The sequence below is a fragment of the Macrosteles quadrilineatus genome, unplaced genomic scaffold (genome assembly GCF_028750875.1).
Source record: "Macrosteles quadrilineatus isolate MER2022 unplaced genomic scaffold, UCM_ALF_1.0 Scaffold_3__2_contigs__length_128488019, whole genome shotgun sequence".
Taxonomy (NCBI): Eukaryota; Metazoa; Arthropoda; class Insecta; order Hemiptera; family Cicadellidae; genus Macrosteles; species Macrosteles quadrilineatus.
In genome coordinates, this window is record NW_026542596.1 from 49,795,637 (window position 1) to 49,816,751 (window position 21,115).

Genomic DNA, 21,115 nt, shown 5'->3' on the forward strand with positions numbered 1-21,115 from the left:
GCTCTGTCAATTTTAGGAACTGCTACTGTAAAATTATCACATAATCAATAAACGGTATCAGCATTCTGACACATACTTTCTCCCATAAGTTTGTCAACAACCTTTATCATGTGTAAGCGGTGAGAGTAAATATACGGAAATGAGATTTGTAAGATTATCTTCAGAATTTAAAGGACTATATTATACTAAATTTTTATCAAAATCGTTCGAGCCAATATTGGGAAAATATGATTTTCCGTTATTTTATGGGGTTTTTATGGGGAAATAACATAATTTACAATAACTTTTGAACCGTAATTTTTACAGAGATGGGATTTTTACCATTTTGTTCAGAATATAAAGGACTATAACATACTAAATTTTTATCGAGATCGTTCAGGCCATTTTTGGGAAAATCTTTTTTTCTCCGTCATTTTATGGGGTTTTATGGGAAAATACCCATTAAAAATAAAAATTTCTAAGAAATGAGAAAAACTATCAAAATTGTAAGGATCATAACATACTATGTTAAATAAAAACGGATTTTTTTGTCTAAAATCCTATTTTTCGTTATTTTATGGGATTTTTATTGGAAGATAACATAATTTACCATAACTTTTGAACCGTAATTTTTACAGTAATGGGATTTGTACCAATTTGTTCATAATTTAAAGGGCTACAACATACTAAATTTTTATCAAAATCGTTCGGGCCATTTTTAAGAAAATCCGATTTTTCCGGTTTTTTATGGGTTTTTATGGGGAAATCCCCATTAAAAATCAAAACTTCAAAAAAATGAAAAAAACGCCTGGAGATACCATGGATTAGAACCTACATACCAAATTTCATCGAAATCGGACCACAGGTGTAGTCTCTAGCTCTGTACACATCCAGACACACAGACACACAGACACACAGACACACACACACACACACACACACAGACATCACTTCGAAAACCACTTTTTTGGGTCCAGGGGGACCCAAAACGAATATATCCACTCAAAACTCAAACTCGAAAATTTTGACGAAAACAATACTTTCTCCATATACTATTATATGGTATAGGGGGAGAAAGTAAAAAACATGTTATGAGACTATATATGTTTCTAAGGGCACTTCCCAGCCACTTCTAGGTAAACCTGCAATAACAAGTTTGCAGTTACTTGCTCGAATCAACGAAATACAGCCATCCAGTAATGACTGGTATGACAGACACCCCAAACTGTTTGAAGGCTTAGGTTCCATTGATGTCAAATACAAAGTAGAACTGAAAAATAACGCCAATCCATTTGCAATCAACACGCCTCGTCGGATTCCTCTTCCTCTTTGGGAATCTACTAAAGAAGAGCTTGAAAGAATGGTGTCAATGGGGGTGATCGCTGAGGTACACCATGCCACAGACTGGTGCTCTCCAATGGTTGTTGTGCCAAAGAAGGACTCTAACAAAGTTCGCATTTGTGTAGATCTTACTAAATTAAACAGATGCGTCAAACGAAGATACTATCCTATTCAACCCATCGACATAACACTTGCCCAAATCTCAGAAGCAAAATGCTATTCTAAATTGGATGCTAATAACGGATTCTGGCAGATCACATTGGACGAAGAATCCCAAGATTTGACAACGTTCCTGACACCGTTTGGACGTTTTAAATTTCTGAAACTACCCTTTGGAATAACATCTGCACCAGAAGTGTTCCAAGAATGCGTGAATCGAACCCTTAAAGGTCAAATGAATGCACTTGCGCATATGGACGACATAATTGTTTGGGGGAAAACTCAACAAGAACATGACTATTTCTTAGAAGAAGTACTTACCAAACTTGAAGGTGCTGGCTTCACCCTAAACAAAGACAAATGCTTGTTCTCTCAAACCTCGCTAACCTACTTAGGTCACCATTTATCTGAATCAGGAATCAAAGTCGATGAGACCAAAGTCGAAGCTATACGAAAAATGGCTCCTCCAACAGATATTTTAGGAGTTCAAAGGTTACTTGGTATGGTGAACTTCATTGGCAAATACATACCTAATAAAAGCCGGTTACTAAAACCCATTACCGACCTACTAAGTAGAAAAAACGAATGGTGTTGGGGTTTTGAACAACAAAAAGCATTCGATGAATTGAAAGAATTATTGGCTTCTCCACCTCAACTTGCATTCTATGATAAAAATAAACCGACTATGATTTCTGCTGACTCTTCTACACAAGGCCTGGGTGGAGTACTTTTACAACAACAATCAGATGGGAATTGGAAGCCTATTTCTTATATTTCACGCACTCTGAGCGAAACTGAACGAAACTACTCTAACATTGAACGAGAAGCTCTATCATTAACATGGAGCTGTGACAAGTTTAAAGACTACATTGTGGGCAAGCACATCACGCTAGAAACAGATCACAAACCTTTGGTAAGTATTTTGACTACTAAAGAGATCAATGATATGACTCCCCGTCTTCAAAGACTAAGACTTCGTCTGATGAGATATTCCTACAATGTGACATACACTCCTGGCAAACATTTAGCCACTGCTGATTGTCTCTCAAGAAGTCCTGTAGCAGCTAATGAGAGTTATGATTTAGATGAGGAAGTTGAACTGGCCATCCACACAGTAACAAGAAACATTGCCTATGTAACTGACATGGTTCTTGATAGAATTGCATCGGCACAGCGGGCTAGCTCAGAACTCAGGGTAATTAAATCTTACTGCTCAACTGAATGGCCTGATAAAACTAAGATTCCCGATAATCTTAAGCCATACTTCACAGTTCGGGATGAAATCTCTTTTTGTGACGGACTATTGCTTAGAGGAGAACGTCTCATAATCCCGACAACTCTTAGACAAGAAATGTTGACAAGAATACATACAGGCCACCTAGGCATAACGAAATGTCGACTTAGAGCCAACAATAGTATGTGGTGGCCAGGAATGTCACTTGACATTGAGAAATTTGTTAATGATTGTCCCAAATGTACTGAACATAGAACACAACATCATGAACCCCTTTTGCCCAGTGAGCTTCCATCTCGTCCTTGGGAAAAGGCAGCGATTGATCTCTTTAAACTTGAAGGAACATGGTTCGTAGTAATCACTGACTGTTTTTCACGTTATTTTGAAATAGCTACATTAAAGAACCTGTCAACTGCTGAAATAATCGAAAAATGCAAATCTGTATTCTGCCGTCACGGTATACCAATTGAGCTACGATCTGATTGTGGTACACAGTTTGCTACCAGATACACTGGTCTTGAAAACTCTGAATTCAAAAAGTTTGCTCAAAGCTATAACTTTAAACTTGTGACAAGCAGTCCAAGCTACCACCAAAGTAACGGTGCAGCTGAAGCTGCAGTCAAAATAGCGAAGAGTGTACTAAAGAAAAACAAAGACGACCCATATTTAGCCCTCCTAACCTACCGCAATACACCTCTATCCACAAGTGGATACAGTCCTGCTCAGCTAATATACAACAGACCACTGCGAGATAACCTGCCTGTTTTACCTAAAAAACTTGAAATCAAACCCGATCTCTCTCAACTAAAGGAAAAAGAAGATACTTACAAAGCATCTTACAAGAGAAACTACGATAGGCGCTACGCTACAAAAGAACTTCCATCGCTGCCTGTAGGTAAGAAAGTATGGATCCAAGACCTAAAAAGAGATGGTATTATTATCAGCTTAGGACAAGAGCCAAGGTCATACTGGGTTAAGACAGGAAACACTACGTTGAGAAGGAATCGACACCACCTTTTGCCTTACAAAGGTAATACAACCAAACCGAACAATCCTATTCCTTTATCCATCAAAGATACAACGTCAGATCCTCTGCCATTTACTACTGTTACTCAAAACAACTCTTCCCTATCAAATACTGCTGAAAGAACAACTACTACACCATCTAGAATAACTCAAGATAAAAGTAAACCTTTTTCACGATCAACTACTCCCAATCAAGAAGCTGCAATAAAACAATCATCAAGAGGCAGAATTATAAGACCTACGAAACGTTTTCCTGACTAAACTCTGAAAAGAAACTCACAGGGAAAGATGTTTAACCCTTATGCTTATTTAACTAATATTTAACCATATGATTTTATTTACTTTTCTATAATAATATTATTCTTGTATTAGTTAACCCTTATGCTTATTTAACTAATATTTAACCATATGATTTTATTTACTTTTCTATAATAATATTATTCTTGTATTAGTGTCTTGATTAAAACAGTTTAGTTTCTTTGATCTTTTAATTTCTTATTTAAATAAGAAATAGAACAAATTTAAACAACTTATTTTCAACCATATTGCACACAATCTCAGTGTTATGGATAACAAAAACACCACACTCGACACCTCCCTTCTGTTGTAGACACTTCGCTTCTATAACGTGACAATTGTCGAGCAGTTTGAGGCCCTGGGAAAGCTTGGAGGCGAGTTGGATAGCATGATTATGGTTGACACCAGTTACAGAATCATAGTGGTAAAAATTGGCTGTAGAACTGCAGTACACCAGAAGTGACCAGTGACTACCTCCACTGTGTTGTTTCCCATCATTGTTTACCACTGATATGATGTAGTCATAATTGTGTAGGTTAAGATTGCTGCAAACTTGGTGAATTGTAATTGAGTCATCCTCCACCTTCATAAGTTGACTAACAGACGGCGGTAGAAGAAAAACATTCCCTGGGTGAGGTTGACTGTCAAACCATGACTTTATCTCTTCATCTCCCAACATATACCACAAAGCTGTTATGTCGGTTCTGTCACCTGCATTTACTCTACTGTAGGTTCTGTTATAGTCTTCTATGGTCGATAAATAAATCTTACCTTGTCAAGTCGTACAACAATGGATACATTTGTACAACAGAAATAAGTCGTTTATCGGACCTCATCTTTAATAAATAATCACAGTAGGCCTACTACAAACATGTGTCAGACCACCCGAATACAGTTGCACAACACTGGCTAATGTACTCTGCACATGCACTGTGCTGGCAGGACCGTCTATTTTCATTTAAACAAGGTTTTTGTATTCTCCTAACATTTCTACAGGGGTGGGGACCAGCTAAAATAATATTGTATTGAGTACCTAATGAACACTAAACTGGTCTTTGAATCAAACTAGTTGGCTTGTCCGCTAAAGGGATGTAGTGGAGACCTAAATTTACTGACAACCCTAATGTTTTGACTTGTATGAAGCAGTTAATTTTCGTTACCTTGTTTTATATTTCCTTTAAGTAATTATTTATTAATAAATCTTACCTTACTCAGGTCCGTGTTGAGTATGCTGCGATCACTACACGAGCAGAACATTCACTCACAAGACGAAGCTAAGCAGTATTTGGGGAAAATATTTCGTATAAGGTTTATGGAGCTTCCAACATGGTCTACAGATGAAGAGATATGTGACTTTATATTGTTGTAAGTACAATTTAAAAAGTTTTCATTAAATAAGTAGGTAACAAAAGATTGTATGCGCTTGGTGTGCCTTTAGTAGTTCTTCCGTGGTTGTGTTTTGCTCCCTCCTTGGCTGAATAGGTCATGAAACTAGTGACGCTCTTAAAATCAAAAATAAATTCCCAAAACTACTAGGTAGGCCTATTAGGAAAAGTTTCAGTTTTGAGATTTGATTTGATTGGTGAGTTTCAAATCAAGAACAGAAAAGAGCCAACTAATTATTTCAGTCAGGGCAGTCAGGGGTTTCTGAGGCAATATTTTCATAGGGATGGACAAGATTGGATTTTTAGCTCGAGACAAGATAAGACAGGATTTTTTACTTCTCATAAAATTTCAAGACGAGATCAAGACGGGATTTCCCTTCTCATACATAACAGGAAATGCACGTGATTCGACATTTTAACCTGATTTTGTAACATTTTTAAATACCTACTGATTTATGACAGACTGGTTGGATACAAAAATAATAATAAACAAGAATATTTTAAATCTTTGATTAAAAAACATTACCGGGTAATAAAAAACATCATTATAAAAAAACAAATATTAATTAGGCCTATCTTATTAAAAAAAAGAAAAAAAAACTCTTAGGCATAGGAAACATGGAGATATTAGTTATGGTTAGGATAAGGTTCAACTTTGAAAAATACCAAATTAATCATTCTAAAACACCAGTCTTTACTAGTTGAGTATCAAGTAATAATTTTTCAGTCTTGTGTTATTTTTAGAATGATTTTTGAGTGACTTATTTTGGCTATTTTTACAATAGTAAAACACGTCTCACACTGCTAACACTAACAAAACTTATCATCATTTGCTATGCCAAAACAAACAATTATAGAACAATTAACACAATATTAATTTACATGTAAAGAATTAACAATTTTAAAAAACGCCTTTGCAAAGGAAACGCAACATCAGTGCGTTCCTGTATTGCACATTGCATTTACTTTATGCAAGTGTATTTGACGTATTTTATCTCGTCTCGAAAAAATCTCGACCAAAATATAATCTTGTCTCGTAGAACGAGATTTAAATTCCTGAAAATTTTTAGACCTGTCCATCCCTACTCTTTTATGCCTTTTTTAGTATCTACCTCAATGGCATTTTGTACAACGGGAACGTAAATGCCTTTAAGGGGAAGTGGTCCAAACTCCCAAAATATGTTATATGCCATGAATCAAAACTATGGTCCTCACACTTCTTGGCCCAAAAGGTTAATTTTTACCTTTTTACCACAAGGATGCGTACATTGCTTCACTGTTGTTTACAGGCATTGTGTGTGCATTCACGTAGACGATTACAAAGACAAGTTCCACTGTTTAGTGCTGATGCTACAGAAGCTATTTTCTGTAGTACAAGACAAAAGCTGCATAGAGGGTGCTGACGCTGTCATGATGCAGGAGTTGTTGTTAGGCGGCCATCTGTACCTACAGGTGAGATTCTTTTTTTTTGTCAATGAAGAAATCACTATACTTAAGGGAAAGCAGTCTAAATTGATAAAATGTTTTTCAGTATGCTGGGTATTGAGCCTGTCGCTCTCGCACCAAAGTGTAATACTAACTAATAAGCTGACAATGCAGTTTTAGCCCTTTAAGGCGGTTTCACAAACATTCCTTGTCTCACTAAATAAGACACCGCTAAGGTTTACAAAACGTTCTTGTCAGGTAGGTTGTTGGTTCTACCTTCTACGGAAGGTTATGAGAACACTTATGCCAAAATGACGGATGGTTTAATATGATTTAAAAAACTACCATTATCAGTGTTAAAGATGTAAATGCTTTATACATCTGTTATCGTTGTAAAAATACACAGGTGAAACCAATATATCAAATTCTAAATTTAACTTTAAGATCCTATTATTTTTTTATACAGGTCCTAAAAGATCGACTACAAGGTTGGCTTTTTACCATAAGGAGTATGATCTTGAAGAGGATGAATGCTTCGTTTGAGCTTACAAAAGGTCAGTGAAACGGTTATAAAAAACTTTTCTACATAAAATCCTTTTATTAACTGTGCTGGTAAACATTTGATGCACTCAAAACAAGAATTTTAAATTTATAATTTTAAAGATGTGATGACTTTTGAAAAATCCTTGCCGTATAATCCTAAATAGGCTATTATTAACCCTTCCATGTAAATATTCTGTGTAAATTTATAGTTGTATTCATGGATCACTATCTAATAATTTAACTGGTAAAACAACTAAAGTAACAGTATTTTAGGCAATATTGTAGGCTACATAAAAAATTTTAATAATTTGGGGAGGCCAAATGCTGAGGCATGGTCTGTACTTTAAGTTATTGTCTTATATTCAATTAAATTTACTGGTAGATCAAATACTAAACTTTATTTCCTTTTAGTTATTTGTATCAAGGATTTTTATGACCACCAACACAGCTACTTTTGTGTACTTGTCATAATAACATTTTTGTTTTGAGTTTATATAAAGCTTTTTATTGATTAGCCTTCAGATTAAATTACTAGATTCTCATGAATTTTAAAATAAAACATCTTCACAGACGAATTAAACCTTGCGGTCAAGAAATCCGGTCTGGTTGACCACAGTTTGAGCAACTTCCTGGCGACTGGGAATGTGAAGAGCAGCTCGGGACTTGGTCTGATGCAAGACAAAGGTCTGACGATTGTAGCGGAGAACATCAATAGAATGAGGTACATGTCACACTTCCGAGCCGTCCACCGAGGGTCGTTTTTCCAGGAGATGCGGACGACGGAAGCAAGACAGCTGTTGCCGGACGCTTGGGGCTTCATTTGTCCTGTGCACACCCCTGATGGCGCTCCGTGTGGCTTGCTCAACCATCTCACCAAGCACTGCCAGGTGGAAACATTAGATTAGATTATAATTTATAACCTGAAAAAATACACCAGGATGTGTTATTTAAGGGGAAAACAAAATAAACAAGTGTTCGACAAATGAGATGACAGGTGAATACACTCTGTGGCAACGTACATGGTGTGTGAGGTAAAAGATTTGAGTTCACTGGTAAAAGGTATGGAATCTATAATCTGAAAATTGTGACTTTATCATCCCTCTATTTTGTCAGGCTCTTATTTTCTTAAGTAAGATAGCTGAACAACAAAATTTTTAATCAGCCACTTGGTTTTCATTCAAATTATTCTCCTTAAACTAATAATTATCCATGGTTTGAACAGTTTTACTTTTGAGTATATAACAAAAACAGTCTTATCTGAATGGAAAAGAGCCCATCTGACAATCTGACAACACGCAACTTTACACCATACACAAAAAGGGGAGTGAGCTGGTGTAGTGGCTAGAGCGCGGGACTTCGGTCCGTGAGGTCCCGGGTTCGATCCCCGCCAAGTCACCAATGGATATTATCTAAGTGATAATGCCGCAACCCCTAGGTCTAGCCTGAAGTAATGTGAAAAACAATCCCAGGCTCGTGCCTAGCGTCCTAGGAAAAAAAAAAAAAAAAAAAACCATACACAAAACATTACGATATATTACTGTCACTGGCAGCATTTTTAACTAAGTTAGGTACCTTAGTTGGTATGTACTAGTGTACCTGTTGCTCTAATTCAAGCAATTGCGAAGTATTACAGGCGTTATTAAAAAAAAAATCATAAATTCCGATTATTTAAAAAGAGTTGACTCAAAGATTATGGAAATACTCATGATGTACATAACAGTTTGATATAATCAAGATTTCTTGTAAATATCTTATCATTTTTCAAAAGCTGGTCTTATTTTTTAATGTTTTCTACAAATGTTTCCTACTCATAGCCGCATTAGGTTGTCCATAATAACGATTCTAAATTCTAAAAAAAATTTCTATTTCTTTTACTTGGTGGTGTTCTATGACTTTCCCATGTTTCTATAGTTTGCAATTTGGCTCTTTCAATGATTGCTGAAGAAACGCAGCACAATGTTAATGTTATTTTTTTTTTGTTTTTTTTAGTATATCAAAATGTTCAGGCTTTCTCGCTTTTTTCCATTGTAATATTTACACCAACCCTAATTCAAATAAGTTAGTAAATATTTCATTTAACCAAGTCATCAAATGTTTGTAACACACGTTTTTTAAAATTGCAACTAAAATATTAACAGCAATTAAATTATCCAGCCGATCATAATGTAAACAAATATGTTCTTCAAAAGGATAAAATAGGAACTTTAAAAGCCACTGGGACAGGGCACAAGAGACTTTTACAAAAAATGAAAGGTCAGTTTGAAAATTTACACACCTAGAGGAACATTTTGGTTGTAGCCTCAGTTTAAGCATTCTTAATTCTTAACTTAGGCCTACTTTAAATTTTACATTATACCTTTTAGCGAATTTCCCTATAGGGAAGTAGCTATTACCGTAGGTCTCATGGTAAGACTTAGGCCCGGGACCGATTTACTTTTTCATTTTGATGTCCCCAGAGGCCAAAAACACCATTCGTTCAAATTTTTATATATGTATATATATATATATATATATAGATTTATATATATATATGTGTCCGTGAACACGATAACTTGAGTAATTTTTATCCGATTTTGATGAAATTTGGTTTGAAGGTGTAAGGCGGGATAAACTTGAATGAGTTCGCGATCCAGCATGATCGGACCATGGGAACAGGGTTTTATGGGGGGTTTTATGGGGTAAAAATTGGGTTTTCTCACTTTTGACCCTGAAAACACAAAATTTCCCAATTTTTCTCTAAACCTTCTTAAAGAGCTTAAAAAAACAAACAATTCAGTATATCAAAGTGTTTTTGTACAGTTATTGGTTACGGAGAAAACTAAAAAAATTTTAAATTTAAAATTCCCATGTTATTCTTATGGAGAATATTGTAAAATGTTGTAGTTTGCTTGTTTATGGATATCTTTTGTTCAAACTTGGCAAATATATTCATTTTCTACTAAGCAATAATTATTTTACTTAAAACACACACTTTATTGGTTTCCTTGTTGCAGCAAACCTAGGTACCCACTCGTTAAACCTAATGTTTTTTTAATAGATCGATTGAGAATCAATTCAGCCAAATGGAAATTCGCTTAGACAGCAGGTTTGCTGCGGCGGGGGTATTTTAAATTGTCTTAAATAATAGAGCTAGGGTAGTTGCATGAGTTTCTTTTTATCAGGGAAGTCCCATTTTTAATTTCAAAGATGTAAAGACTTGGATTCGTGTGAAGCTAGTGAACCTAGACAGAGTCAATGAAAACACTTGTTTACAAAAATTATTTTATTTTATATGAATACTACTTAATCTATATACACACATGAAAAATAATGTCCACTATAAAATACCCTTAGGCCTACACCCTAGCATCATCAAGATAGTTATTTTACTTAATTTGTCCTTGGCCTAGACTAGTAAGTTACTGTTTTAAATGATTGATTTTCAGTACCATGTAACTTATGACTGAACTGAGCCTTTTGTAAAAGTATTTAATAATAGAAAATGTTTATATATGATCACTCTAGAATTCGTTATATTGAAGATGTTTAATCACTAGGTTTGGCTACTTATCCGTTTTTGTGGTGTTGAAGATCCACGGTGTCTTTATGGCATGAGTCTAAGTTACAATTAAGCCTAATAGGCTACAATATCAACTCCCTTTTTCACTATCACATTCCTTGGAACCCAGTCGCTTAATGCTCATTATAGTTTCTTGACTTTCTTTCATCTTAGAGCCTACATTACATGATGCTAGAGATTCACTTTTAGAGACCAACTCAGGTCTTCACTCACGCACAGTTTCTCCATAAGTGTTCGACTGTACTGTTACAACTCACTACTTGCCATCCAAAATTTAATTCTTTAAGTTGTTGTTACAAATTTTGCAACATAGGCCTAGCTAGAGAAAATTCTAAAAGTCATTCTATTTTAATTTGGCTTTTTTGGGCCTTTAATTTTCGAGATATTTGCTTTAATAACTTCAACTATTTCCCCCTTCTTCCATCTTTTTCGCGCCATAACCGCCAAATTAAAAACCATTCCTACACTTTTTTATAGTTTTTTATTTATTCTTTATGAAATCCATACAATTGTCTTCAGAAACATATTTAATCACTTTCATCTGAAGTTTTTTGATTAGACTTTCAATTTTCGAGTTAATTGCATTTTAGTCTCGGACTATTTTCTTGGTCACTTTTGCTCCCCGCAACGTCATGGCGGTTGGCTCAGACATTGTAAATTAATATTTTAAATTTAAATTTTTACATAATTTCTCTAATTTGTCCGATCATTTTGATTTTTTAACACAAGTTAGGGAATTTCATATGATTTTATTTGGTAACACTTTGAGCTCGATAGGACAAGTAGTTTTTTTAGATATTTAAGTTATTCGATACGTAATTTTTCTACAATAGGCCTATTTTAATTTAGTCTAACATATGATTTAAACAGATTTTGACCTCCCCGACAATTCATTACGAAGGCTATGTTCAATATCAATCTTTAGATGCAATGTTTTGACAGCTGAAAGCTTGTATCGTTTTTACTAAATTTTATTTTAGTCTCAACTTGGAATACCCGTTACATGGTATATAATATGTGGGGTTGAATCTTAAAACAAAAAAAGCCTTACAAAATTCCATGTAGCGTAGGCCTACCTATTAATAATATAGATTGGTAGGAGGTATTTTCAAATATCTCCCCTTAGGATGAACGGGATTGTAGTTTTAGTTTGGGATGGGAATATTATTTCCTTCCTGATTTTTGGGACAGCATTTTTCTCCCCGGGGAAAAGAGGCTGTTTAAAAATCTGAAGTAAAAATTCTTGTAGAATAATGACAAACAAAATCAATTTGCAGTCTCGCGATCATGGATCTCACGGTCATGGAGTGGAGAGCGTCATCACCGTTTGTCGCAGTAGTGGGAAATAGTTAACACTATCCTGCAGTTACAGTATCATCCTGTTCATCATTTGCGATCACAGCAGCATCTTTAACATCTCCCATGATCACGGCGCCATCTTTAATATTTCCCATGGTCATCATCCTCCTGGATTCTCAGAACCATTGTGAACATCTCCCATGATCACGGCGCCATCTTTAATATTTCCCATGGTCATCATCCTCCTGGATTCTCAGAACCATTGTGAACATCTCCCATGATCACGGCGCCATCTTTAATATTTCCCATGGTCATCATCCTCCTGGATTCTCAGAACCATTGTGAACATCTCCCATGATCACGGCGCCATCTTTAATATTTCCCATGGTCATCATCCTCCTGGATTCTCAGAACCATTGTGAACATCTCCCATGATCACGGCGCCATCTTTAATATTTCCCATGGTCATCATCCTCCTGGATTCTCAGAACCATTGTGAACATCTCCCATGATCACGGCGCCATCTTTAATATTTCCCATGGTCATCATCCTCCTGGATTCTCAGAACCATTGTGAACATCTCCCATGATCACGGCGCCATCTTTAATATTTCCCATGGTCATCATCCTCCTGGATTCTCAGAACCATTGTGAACATCTCCCAAGATCGCAGAGATATTATCATCTTCACTTACCATACTGACGACATCTCTTGCCTTCACAGGAATGTCATCGTCACTCACGAGTCACGATGCCAAAAAAACTGTTGACGGTTTTAAATTCCATCCTATGAAAATCGGGAATTAATTACAGTCCAATCCTGGAAATTGGAAGCATATTTTTCCTAAGTTTCAGTGCCCGTCCATCCCTACCTTCCCAAGTATGACCAATGTATGGTTAATGTAGTTTTTGACAGTGATAAATCTTGATGTTTTGTTTATAGAGTAAAGTTTTTGTATTATGTGCCCGATTTTACTCTTTATCGTTCAGGTAAAAAAAACTGCTATCTTCAAAATAACTTTTACTAAGGCCTTAATATTTATGAAATGTGGAATTTTGACTAGCACTTAATCAATACTGCTGTAGGTGACCAAACCTGTAGACCCAGATATGTACCAGAGACTACCTGAGGTGTTGGCCTCTCTAGGTCTCCAACCTCTAGACCATGACCTGGGAGTGACTCCCTCAGCATGCTATGTTACAAGTCTGGACGGGCGAGTGGTGGGGAGGGTGCCCCAAGCTTCTACAGCGAGGTTCGTCGAAAAACTGCGCACTCTTAAAATTCAGGGAGAGAAGGTAAGCTGATAGATATTTTTACCAATTTCATTTGTACCCTATGCATGTTTATCATTGCTTTCCTATCTATGAACTGGGTATCAAACAAGTTTTACACTTATACAACTTAAGTGACAACGTCAAAATTAAATTTCAAGAAGACATTTAAAATTTATTTGTAGTATGTTATTATTGTTTTTTGATCTTAGATGTATGTGACCCCAGGTACCAGACACCATGGAGATAGTGTTTGTGAAGCAGGGAGGTAGCCAGTTCCCAGGTATCTTCCTGTTCACAGGCCCAGCGAGGATGGTACGACCCGTCTACAATCTGGCTGCTAGACAGGTGGAACTGGTCGGCACTTTTGAACAGGTCTACCTGGACATCTGCATATCACAGAAGGAGGCTTATCCTGGGGTGTGTATATTTTTTTCTTTAATGTACTTGTAGACTGTTTGGCCGTTTTAAAGCTTGATTGTTAATGTGTATCACCTGACATGTCATAAAATGATAATAATTTTGGTTATGTTTTTAAGAGTTTTATAAATTTTAATAATTATTGTTTTGTTTTCTGAGGAAATACGTTTGTTCACTAAAAGCTAACCCCAGAAGTGAAAAACACAAAGAGTTTGTCAATGTCCTTATTTGACAAGTTGTTGACTGTCCATTTATTTTTTACATTCTCCCCCTATACCACAGTACTGTATAAGGAGAAAGTATTGTTTTTGTCAACATTTTTGAGTTTGAGTTTTAAGTAGTTATATCCGTTCTGGATCCCCCTGAACCCAAAAAAGTGGTTTTCGAAGTTATGTCTGTCTATGTGTGTATCTGTCTGTCTGTATGTGCAGATGTGTACATACCACACTTGTACTCCGAATTTGATGAAATTTGGTATGTAGACACTAATCCATGGTATCTGCAAGCATTTTCACTTTTCTTTAAATTTTTTTTTTAATTTGTATTTTTAATGGTGATTTTCTATAAAATAACGGAAAAGTTGAATTTTCTCAAAAATGGCCCAAACACATTAAAAAACACATTAAATAACAACAAATCAGATTTAAAAAAACGGTTTTGATTAAAATTAGTATATTATGGTCCTTATAATTCTAAACAAAATAGTGCCACCCTCAGTGCTGTAAAAATTTTGGTTCAAAAGTTATTGCAACTTATATAATTTTTTACTATAAAATATCAGAGCTACTCCACTTACCGATGAAAAAGGTTGTTCACAAGCTAATGGGAGAAAGTATGTGTCAGATTGCTGATACAGTGTATCTTCAGTTGTGTTCAAAGGGGGAGCGAGCTGGTGTAGTGGTTAAGAGTGCGGGACTTCAGCAGTCCCTGGTTCAAATCCCGCCTAGTCACCAATGGATTTTATCCAAGTGATAATGCCGCAACCTCTGGGTCTAGCCATTATTTTACCATGTACAATTTGGAACTAGCAATATCTACAAATCGGGTTTAGTGAATTTGTAGTTTTAAAGAATGTTCAGATGGGCTATTTTTTGCAGGAGACAGGACAGGCGTGAGGGTTTAGATGGTGGGGGGAGTTGGCGGGCGTTGGCGATGTTTTGACCCTGTATATTCGGCAGGGCGGCAGCTGGAGATGTGTGTTTTGTAGTTGTGGGTGTGTGGGCTGCGTCGGCTTCTGGTGGGGGAAGCTAGACCGCGCGGCAACACTGAGCCAGCGATCCATGGGTTGTTTATAATCGTTGATTGGGAAGTACAGTAGCAGGTTATCTTTTGGGGGTAGGGTGGGGGGGGAGGTGGGGGCACCATTCGCTCAGTCTTCCAGCGCAACTTTCAACTTTTAACTCGTTCAAAATTCCTTTTTTTCATAATTTCAAAAATCTCTAAAAATATAACGACTCTCTCCCACTCACAGGATAAAATTATCCTTTGTGGGGGATAATTTTGCTTACTTTAAAAAGCTTTTATAGGAAATTGTATATAATTTTTAAAAATAAATAATGTAAATATGTTTGTACAGGGGTCATAACATGGAATGTATGTTTTTTGCTAAATAAATGGTATTTTGATTTGAGCCTGAAGCAATGTGAAAAACAATCCCGGGCTCGTGCCTAGCGTCCTAGGACAATTCAATTCAAATATCCTTATTCGTTTTTATGTACATTGTACAATAAATAGTGTCAAAATAATTACAATAAAAATAGTGTCCAAATAGTTCAACAGGATAAAAAACAGCAAAACATGAGGAATGGTTATAAAAACAACAAATACATTTTACAAATCTAGTAAGATAATTTCAACTATCATAGCGACTGAGGGAGGTGAAAAAATTGTCAAAAGAATAAATTGCTAAATTTATTAAAAACTCTTTTCAATATTTTTTTTAAATTTGTTTGGTTCTGTTCCTTTTTAATATTTTTTGGAATAAATTTAAAAAATCTATTACCTGCATAGGATGGTTTCTTTTCAAAAAATGTAGTCCTGTGTGGTTGTACATTTTCGTTCTTATTTCTTAAATTATAAGATTGGGATTTTTCTTTTGGTTCCGAATATACTTCTTGTTTTTTTGCAATTATTATTGATTCATATATATACTGCCCATAAACAGTAAAGATTTTTAGGTCCTTCAAATGCTCTTTAGCTGACTCATCACGCTGCAGCTTAAGCATGATTCTAACCGCTCTCTTTTGCTCCTTTGAAATGCTATCTAGATTACATATTTTTGTTGAGCCGTAGAGTGCTATGCCAAACGTGATATGTTAATGCACATGTGCAAAATATATATTTTTTAAAGTTTTTAAATCACAGTAAAAAGACATACTTGATGAAGCATGAATTCCGGAATTAATTTTACTTAAAATTTTGTGGGCATGTTTATCCCAATTCAAGTGCTGATCTAGTGTTAAACCCAAAAAAATTGTACTAATTTCTTCATCAATATTTTGTAAGTTATAGCGTATTGTTGTTGGCTCCTTCTGTCTATTTTGTTTTGACTTAAAATTTATAAATTTAGTTTTTTGTAAATTCATTATCAAGTTGTGGTTATTAAGAAAATTTCCAATACTTTCCAATTCTACATAAGCGAACATTTCTGTTTGCTCTATTGAGTTGAATGATATTACCAAATTCAAATCATCAGCATACAGACATAGTGTTGAATTTTTATTATATATTAAAGAATCTTTCATTCAACATAGATAGCACAAAAAAAGCAGGGGCCCTAATATTGAGCCTTGTGGCACCCCAAAAACTATTGGCTTATACGTTGAGCATGATTTAATAATTCTATTGTAATTTGTCAAGTGAGTGATTTCTACGTATTGAGATCTTTCAGTGAGATATGACGTAAACCAATAAAGAGTTTGTTTTGCTACTCCTAGTCTTTGAAGTTTTTCAAGTAGAGTAGAATGCCTAACACTGTCGAATGCCATAGATAGGTCCATAAAAATACCAGTTGTACATTTTCTCTTGTCAACCAACTCAATTACAGTTTCAATAAAAGATAAAAAAAAGTTGTGTTCAAAAGATTTAGGTACTAGGACTATCTCAGGTTTATAATAGCTCCATAAATTTATATTTAATGTTCTATTTAAAAAAATTCCAACCAATGAATGATTGTTGTTTTCTTCCTTTTTACTGTTTAGGTTCTGCTCTAAATATGGTTATTGTTGTCATCCCTCTTTCCACCACAAAACCCGCTTTGTGTTTCTTTTGGGGAAATTCTATATACACTTTTGTGGATTTATTAGAAAAAGTTAAATGTTAACAAATATATTTCTCCTGGTTGGAATCATATGTTGGTTCATGTTTCAGATCACCACTCACCAAGAGTTGTCCAAAGACAGTTTCTTGAGCAACTTGGCTTGTTTGATTCCAATGCCTGATTGTAACCAGAGTCCTCGCAACATGTACCAGTGTCAGGTAAACACACAGTTATTTCCATTTCAAAAATAACTTGTTCGGAAATTTAAAACACAGATGTGTTGTAGTTGTAATATTGAATTGTAGTGTCAAAATCAGTGTTAATAGTTTTGTAAATATTTAGCTTTTTCTCAATTTTAAAATATGATTCCTGTCCTATCCTGTCTCAGTTAATCAAACACATAGCCTAGCAATTTTTATGTAGATTTGTGATTTCACTATGTCAAATGCTAAAAAAAAACCTACCCCCATAAGACCCGAACTTTTTCACTATAGGAATATGAAATTTCAGTTGTTAAATATTTTCATATGTTTCCCTTGATAAACAGAAGTAAAAAGTGATGACAAAATTGTGATTTGATACTTTGCTCTCGGTTGACTAGTCATCAAAGGTTGATGTAAACAACACAAAATAGTTTCAACTCAGCATAATCTGTCTCTAGCTTGTGAGACCAGTGTCACTCAGACCAATCACCTCCAGCAAAGATATCATCATCGTCTCCCACAATCATGAGAAAATCTTATGTTCGTTTAGATTGTGAAGAAATCGTTATCATCTCCTGCAATCGCAGAAAAATAATTGCATAGCAAAACGATAAACCGAAACCATAATGTTCCATTAGTACTTGATTTTATTAATTGCTTAAAGGCAACAAAAACTTAACTCTGGCCACTGTAGTTCATTAGTATGTTTCCTACTTGTTGACAGATGGGCAAGCAGACGATGGGCACTGCTTGTCACACGTGGGGTGTACAGAGTGAGACCAAGCTGTACAGACTACAGACTCCTGCGACCCCACTATTCAGACCTGTACACTACGATGTGGCAGGGCTGGACGACTTTGCAATGGGAACCAACGCAATAGTGGCCGTCATATCATACACAGGCTACGACATGGAAGATGCGATGATCATCAACAAAGCGTCTCTTGAAAGAGGGTTTGCTCACGGATCGATTCTTAAATCTGAATTTGTTGACCTTGAATCAGCAACGTCATACTTTGGCCTGGATCCAGGCAAACCGGAACTGGCCAAACACTTAAACAACGATGGTTTACCTGCTCCTGGTACAATTGTGAACAACAGGGAACCGTACTACTGCTACTTCAATTCGCTGGATGCCTCGTACAAGGTCGGCACTTACTCGGGCAAGGATCCTATAGTGGTGGACAACGTGAGACTGTGCAGCTCTCTACCGGGCTCTAGCGATCCTCCTATTAGGGCCTGCATCACGTTCAGAGTCCCAGTAAGTTATCTATAGAACAGTAGAGGTTGTAATTATCCACTACCATTAACTATACACAGAGTAGACTTCCCATCCAATGTGAAAATTTAAAGCCAAAAAACGTGGTGCAATGTGTTAGGATTATCTACCAACTAATGACAATATTCTGTGTCAAGTGATGAATCAATCAGCTGTTATCATGGATTTTAATTAATATTTAACCCAATACACTAGTACCATCTGTTGAGATGGTCCTTAACTTCATCTATTTTCTTGGCTTCAATTTTTTACATTGGATGGGAAGTCTATTCTTTATAGCCAATGCTTGCACTGTGTGTGTATCCTTTGACTTTGGGTAGAACTAGAAATTCCATTCACTTAACGTTGAACCTGAAAAATTAACATAGCTAAATTGATCTACTTTCGTTTGCTGATGTCAGTTAGGTTAGGCACTCATTTTGTTGAACACGCAAACTTTTTAACGACATTAAACACATTAACTACTATCATAGTAACAAAATAAAAATAGTATTTTGTTAGCAGCACACTTTGTTGGTACATTCTCCAACTATATTGTCTTTGAATTCAAAGTTAGCAACAGCTGGGCTAAATAGATTGGATGACTACTTCATTTTCAAAACAAAACTTCAGTAGTGTTAATTTAGCTGGGGAGCGAGCTGGTCTAGTGATTAGAGCGCGGGACTTCGGTCCAAGAGGTCCCGGTTTCAAATCCCGCCAAATCACCAATGGATTTTATCTAAGTGATAATGCCGCAACCCCTAGGTCTAGCCTGAAGTGATGTGCAAAACAATCCCGGGCTCAAGCCTAGCGTCCTAGGACCAAAAAAGTGTGAATTTAGCAGTGTCTTTTTGCCTATTGAGTATTGATCAAAACAATCTTAAGCCTAATCATATTTTTGTTTTTGATTATTGGTAAAAATCGGTAATTTTAGAAAAGATATACCGTTAATCCAATCTCTAATTCATTATTATACCTCTATGGCCTAAACCAGTTTATTGGTAACGCGGTAACACAAACATCACATGGAAAAATATCTACAACAAATATATACCACTAAATGGAAATGAAACTGAAATCCATCTAACTTTGACCGAAAGTGTTAATGTTCTTTCGTGGAATAAAATGTGAGAGAAAAAACTTTGCGATAACAAATAAGAATATCATTAAAAATGTATCTAAAAGCAATAAAGTAGTATATTTTTATGTAAACAAACAATCTATATAACAACACTGTTGCACATGAATAATCTGACCTAACTGTAGATAACAGATTCACCCTGTGTGGTATGTTTGTAGAGGAACCCGTCAGTGGGTGACAAGTTTGCCAGTAGAGCAGGACAGAAGGGAATCTGCAGTCACAAGTGGCCTGCTGAAGACCTTCCCTTTACAGAGAGTGGTTTGGTGCCAGACATCGTCTTCAACCCCCACGGCTTCCCTTCCCGGATGACAATAGGTAGAGTTTATCTTATTGTTTGGAAAAAAAGCAAGAGGATGTTTTTCTAAATGTTTTTGGTCCTTTAAATTGTCATGTTCAACAAGTCCTGGTAGAAAAGTGTATGATGTTCCATAGTATATCTACGATTCATAGATTCCATTATTGGAATGTTTTTATTTCTGTAACACGAAACATTTTTACTAGTTTATATAGTAAGTAAAAATAAACATTTATCAAGAAAAATATTTTCTGTATCATTATTTATTATAAAATTTTGTGATTTTGTGATTATTATGAAGCGTGAAAATAGTTAGAGATTTAGGAGAGTTAATCCAAATATTCGTAACATTTGTAAAATATAGTGGTGTGTTGAATCTAATATCGAAGGCTTCCACACCTTTATCCAAAAATGATTTTTTAAGAACATTTTTTTAAGTTAATGTCTATGATTTTTTGTTGAATTTACTTTATAAAAGTATGATTCTTAACTATAACAAGAAATAATCAATTTAGTCTTAAACCAGATACAGTGTGTAAATTAAGTATGGAAACAAATCTGTATTTTTAAAACCGAAATAGATAGAAATATTCTATTTGTGGCAATAATAGTTAACAAAGATTCCGCAATTTTTCACATGAAAAATATTTTTTTACCCCCCTAACAGGGTAGGTGGTAGGGGGTGACTTATTTTTTTCAAATAGCAACCCCTATTGAGTGACCTCTCATTTTGAAGAGTTTGTCAAAAGAAACACAATGACGCAAATCCGAGGTGAATATCTCACTCCTAGCCCAAATGGCGGATATTCCAAAATTTGATTTATTGTACGTGAAAAGCACCAATTTCACAAATAATGGAAAGAAATCTGTATTTTTAAAACCGAAATAGATAGAAATATTCTGTTTGTGGAATTGATTGTTGACATAGGTTCCGCAATTTTTTTAATCAACAATATTTTTTCAACCCCTTTAACAGGGTAGGGGGTGGGAGTGACTTATTTTTTTCAACAACAACCCCTAT

The 21,115-nt window shown here is 35.5% G+C and overlaps 1 protein-coding gene across 1 annotated transcript in view; it reads left to right on the forward strand.

The window, feature by feature from the left end:
• The window catches only part of LOC128988397 (DNA-directed RNA polymerase I subunit RPA2), a 47,806-nt gene that overhangs the window by 24,008 nt on the left and 2,683 nt on the right, over window positions 1–21,115 (forward strand). Inside the window, exons 6-14 of the mRNA XM_054409649.1 lie at window positions 5,252–5,401; window positions 6,711–6,873; window positions 7,313–7,400; window positions 7,960–8,276; window positions 13,333–13,542; window positions 13,747–13,938; window positions 17,308–17,415; window positions 18,125–18,661; window positions 19,958–20,114. Of these exons, the coding sequence (XP_054265624.1) occupies window positions 5,252–5,401; window positions 6,711–6,873; window positions 7,313–7,400; window positions 7,960–8,276; window positions 13,333–13,542; window positions 13,747–13,938; window positions 17,308–17,415; window positions 18,125–18,661; window positions 19,958–20,114 (1,922 nt within the window). The remainder of the gene's footprint in view (window positions 1–5,251; window positions 5,402–6,710; window positions 6,874–7,312; window positions 7,401–7,959; window positions 8,277–13,332; window positions 13,543–13,746; window positions 13,939–17,307; window positions 17,416–18,124; window positions 18,662–19,957; window positions 20,115–21,115) is intronic.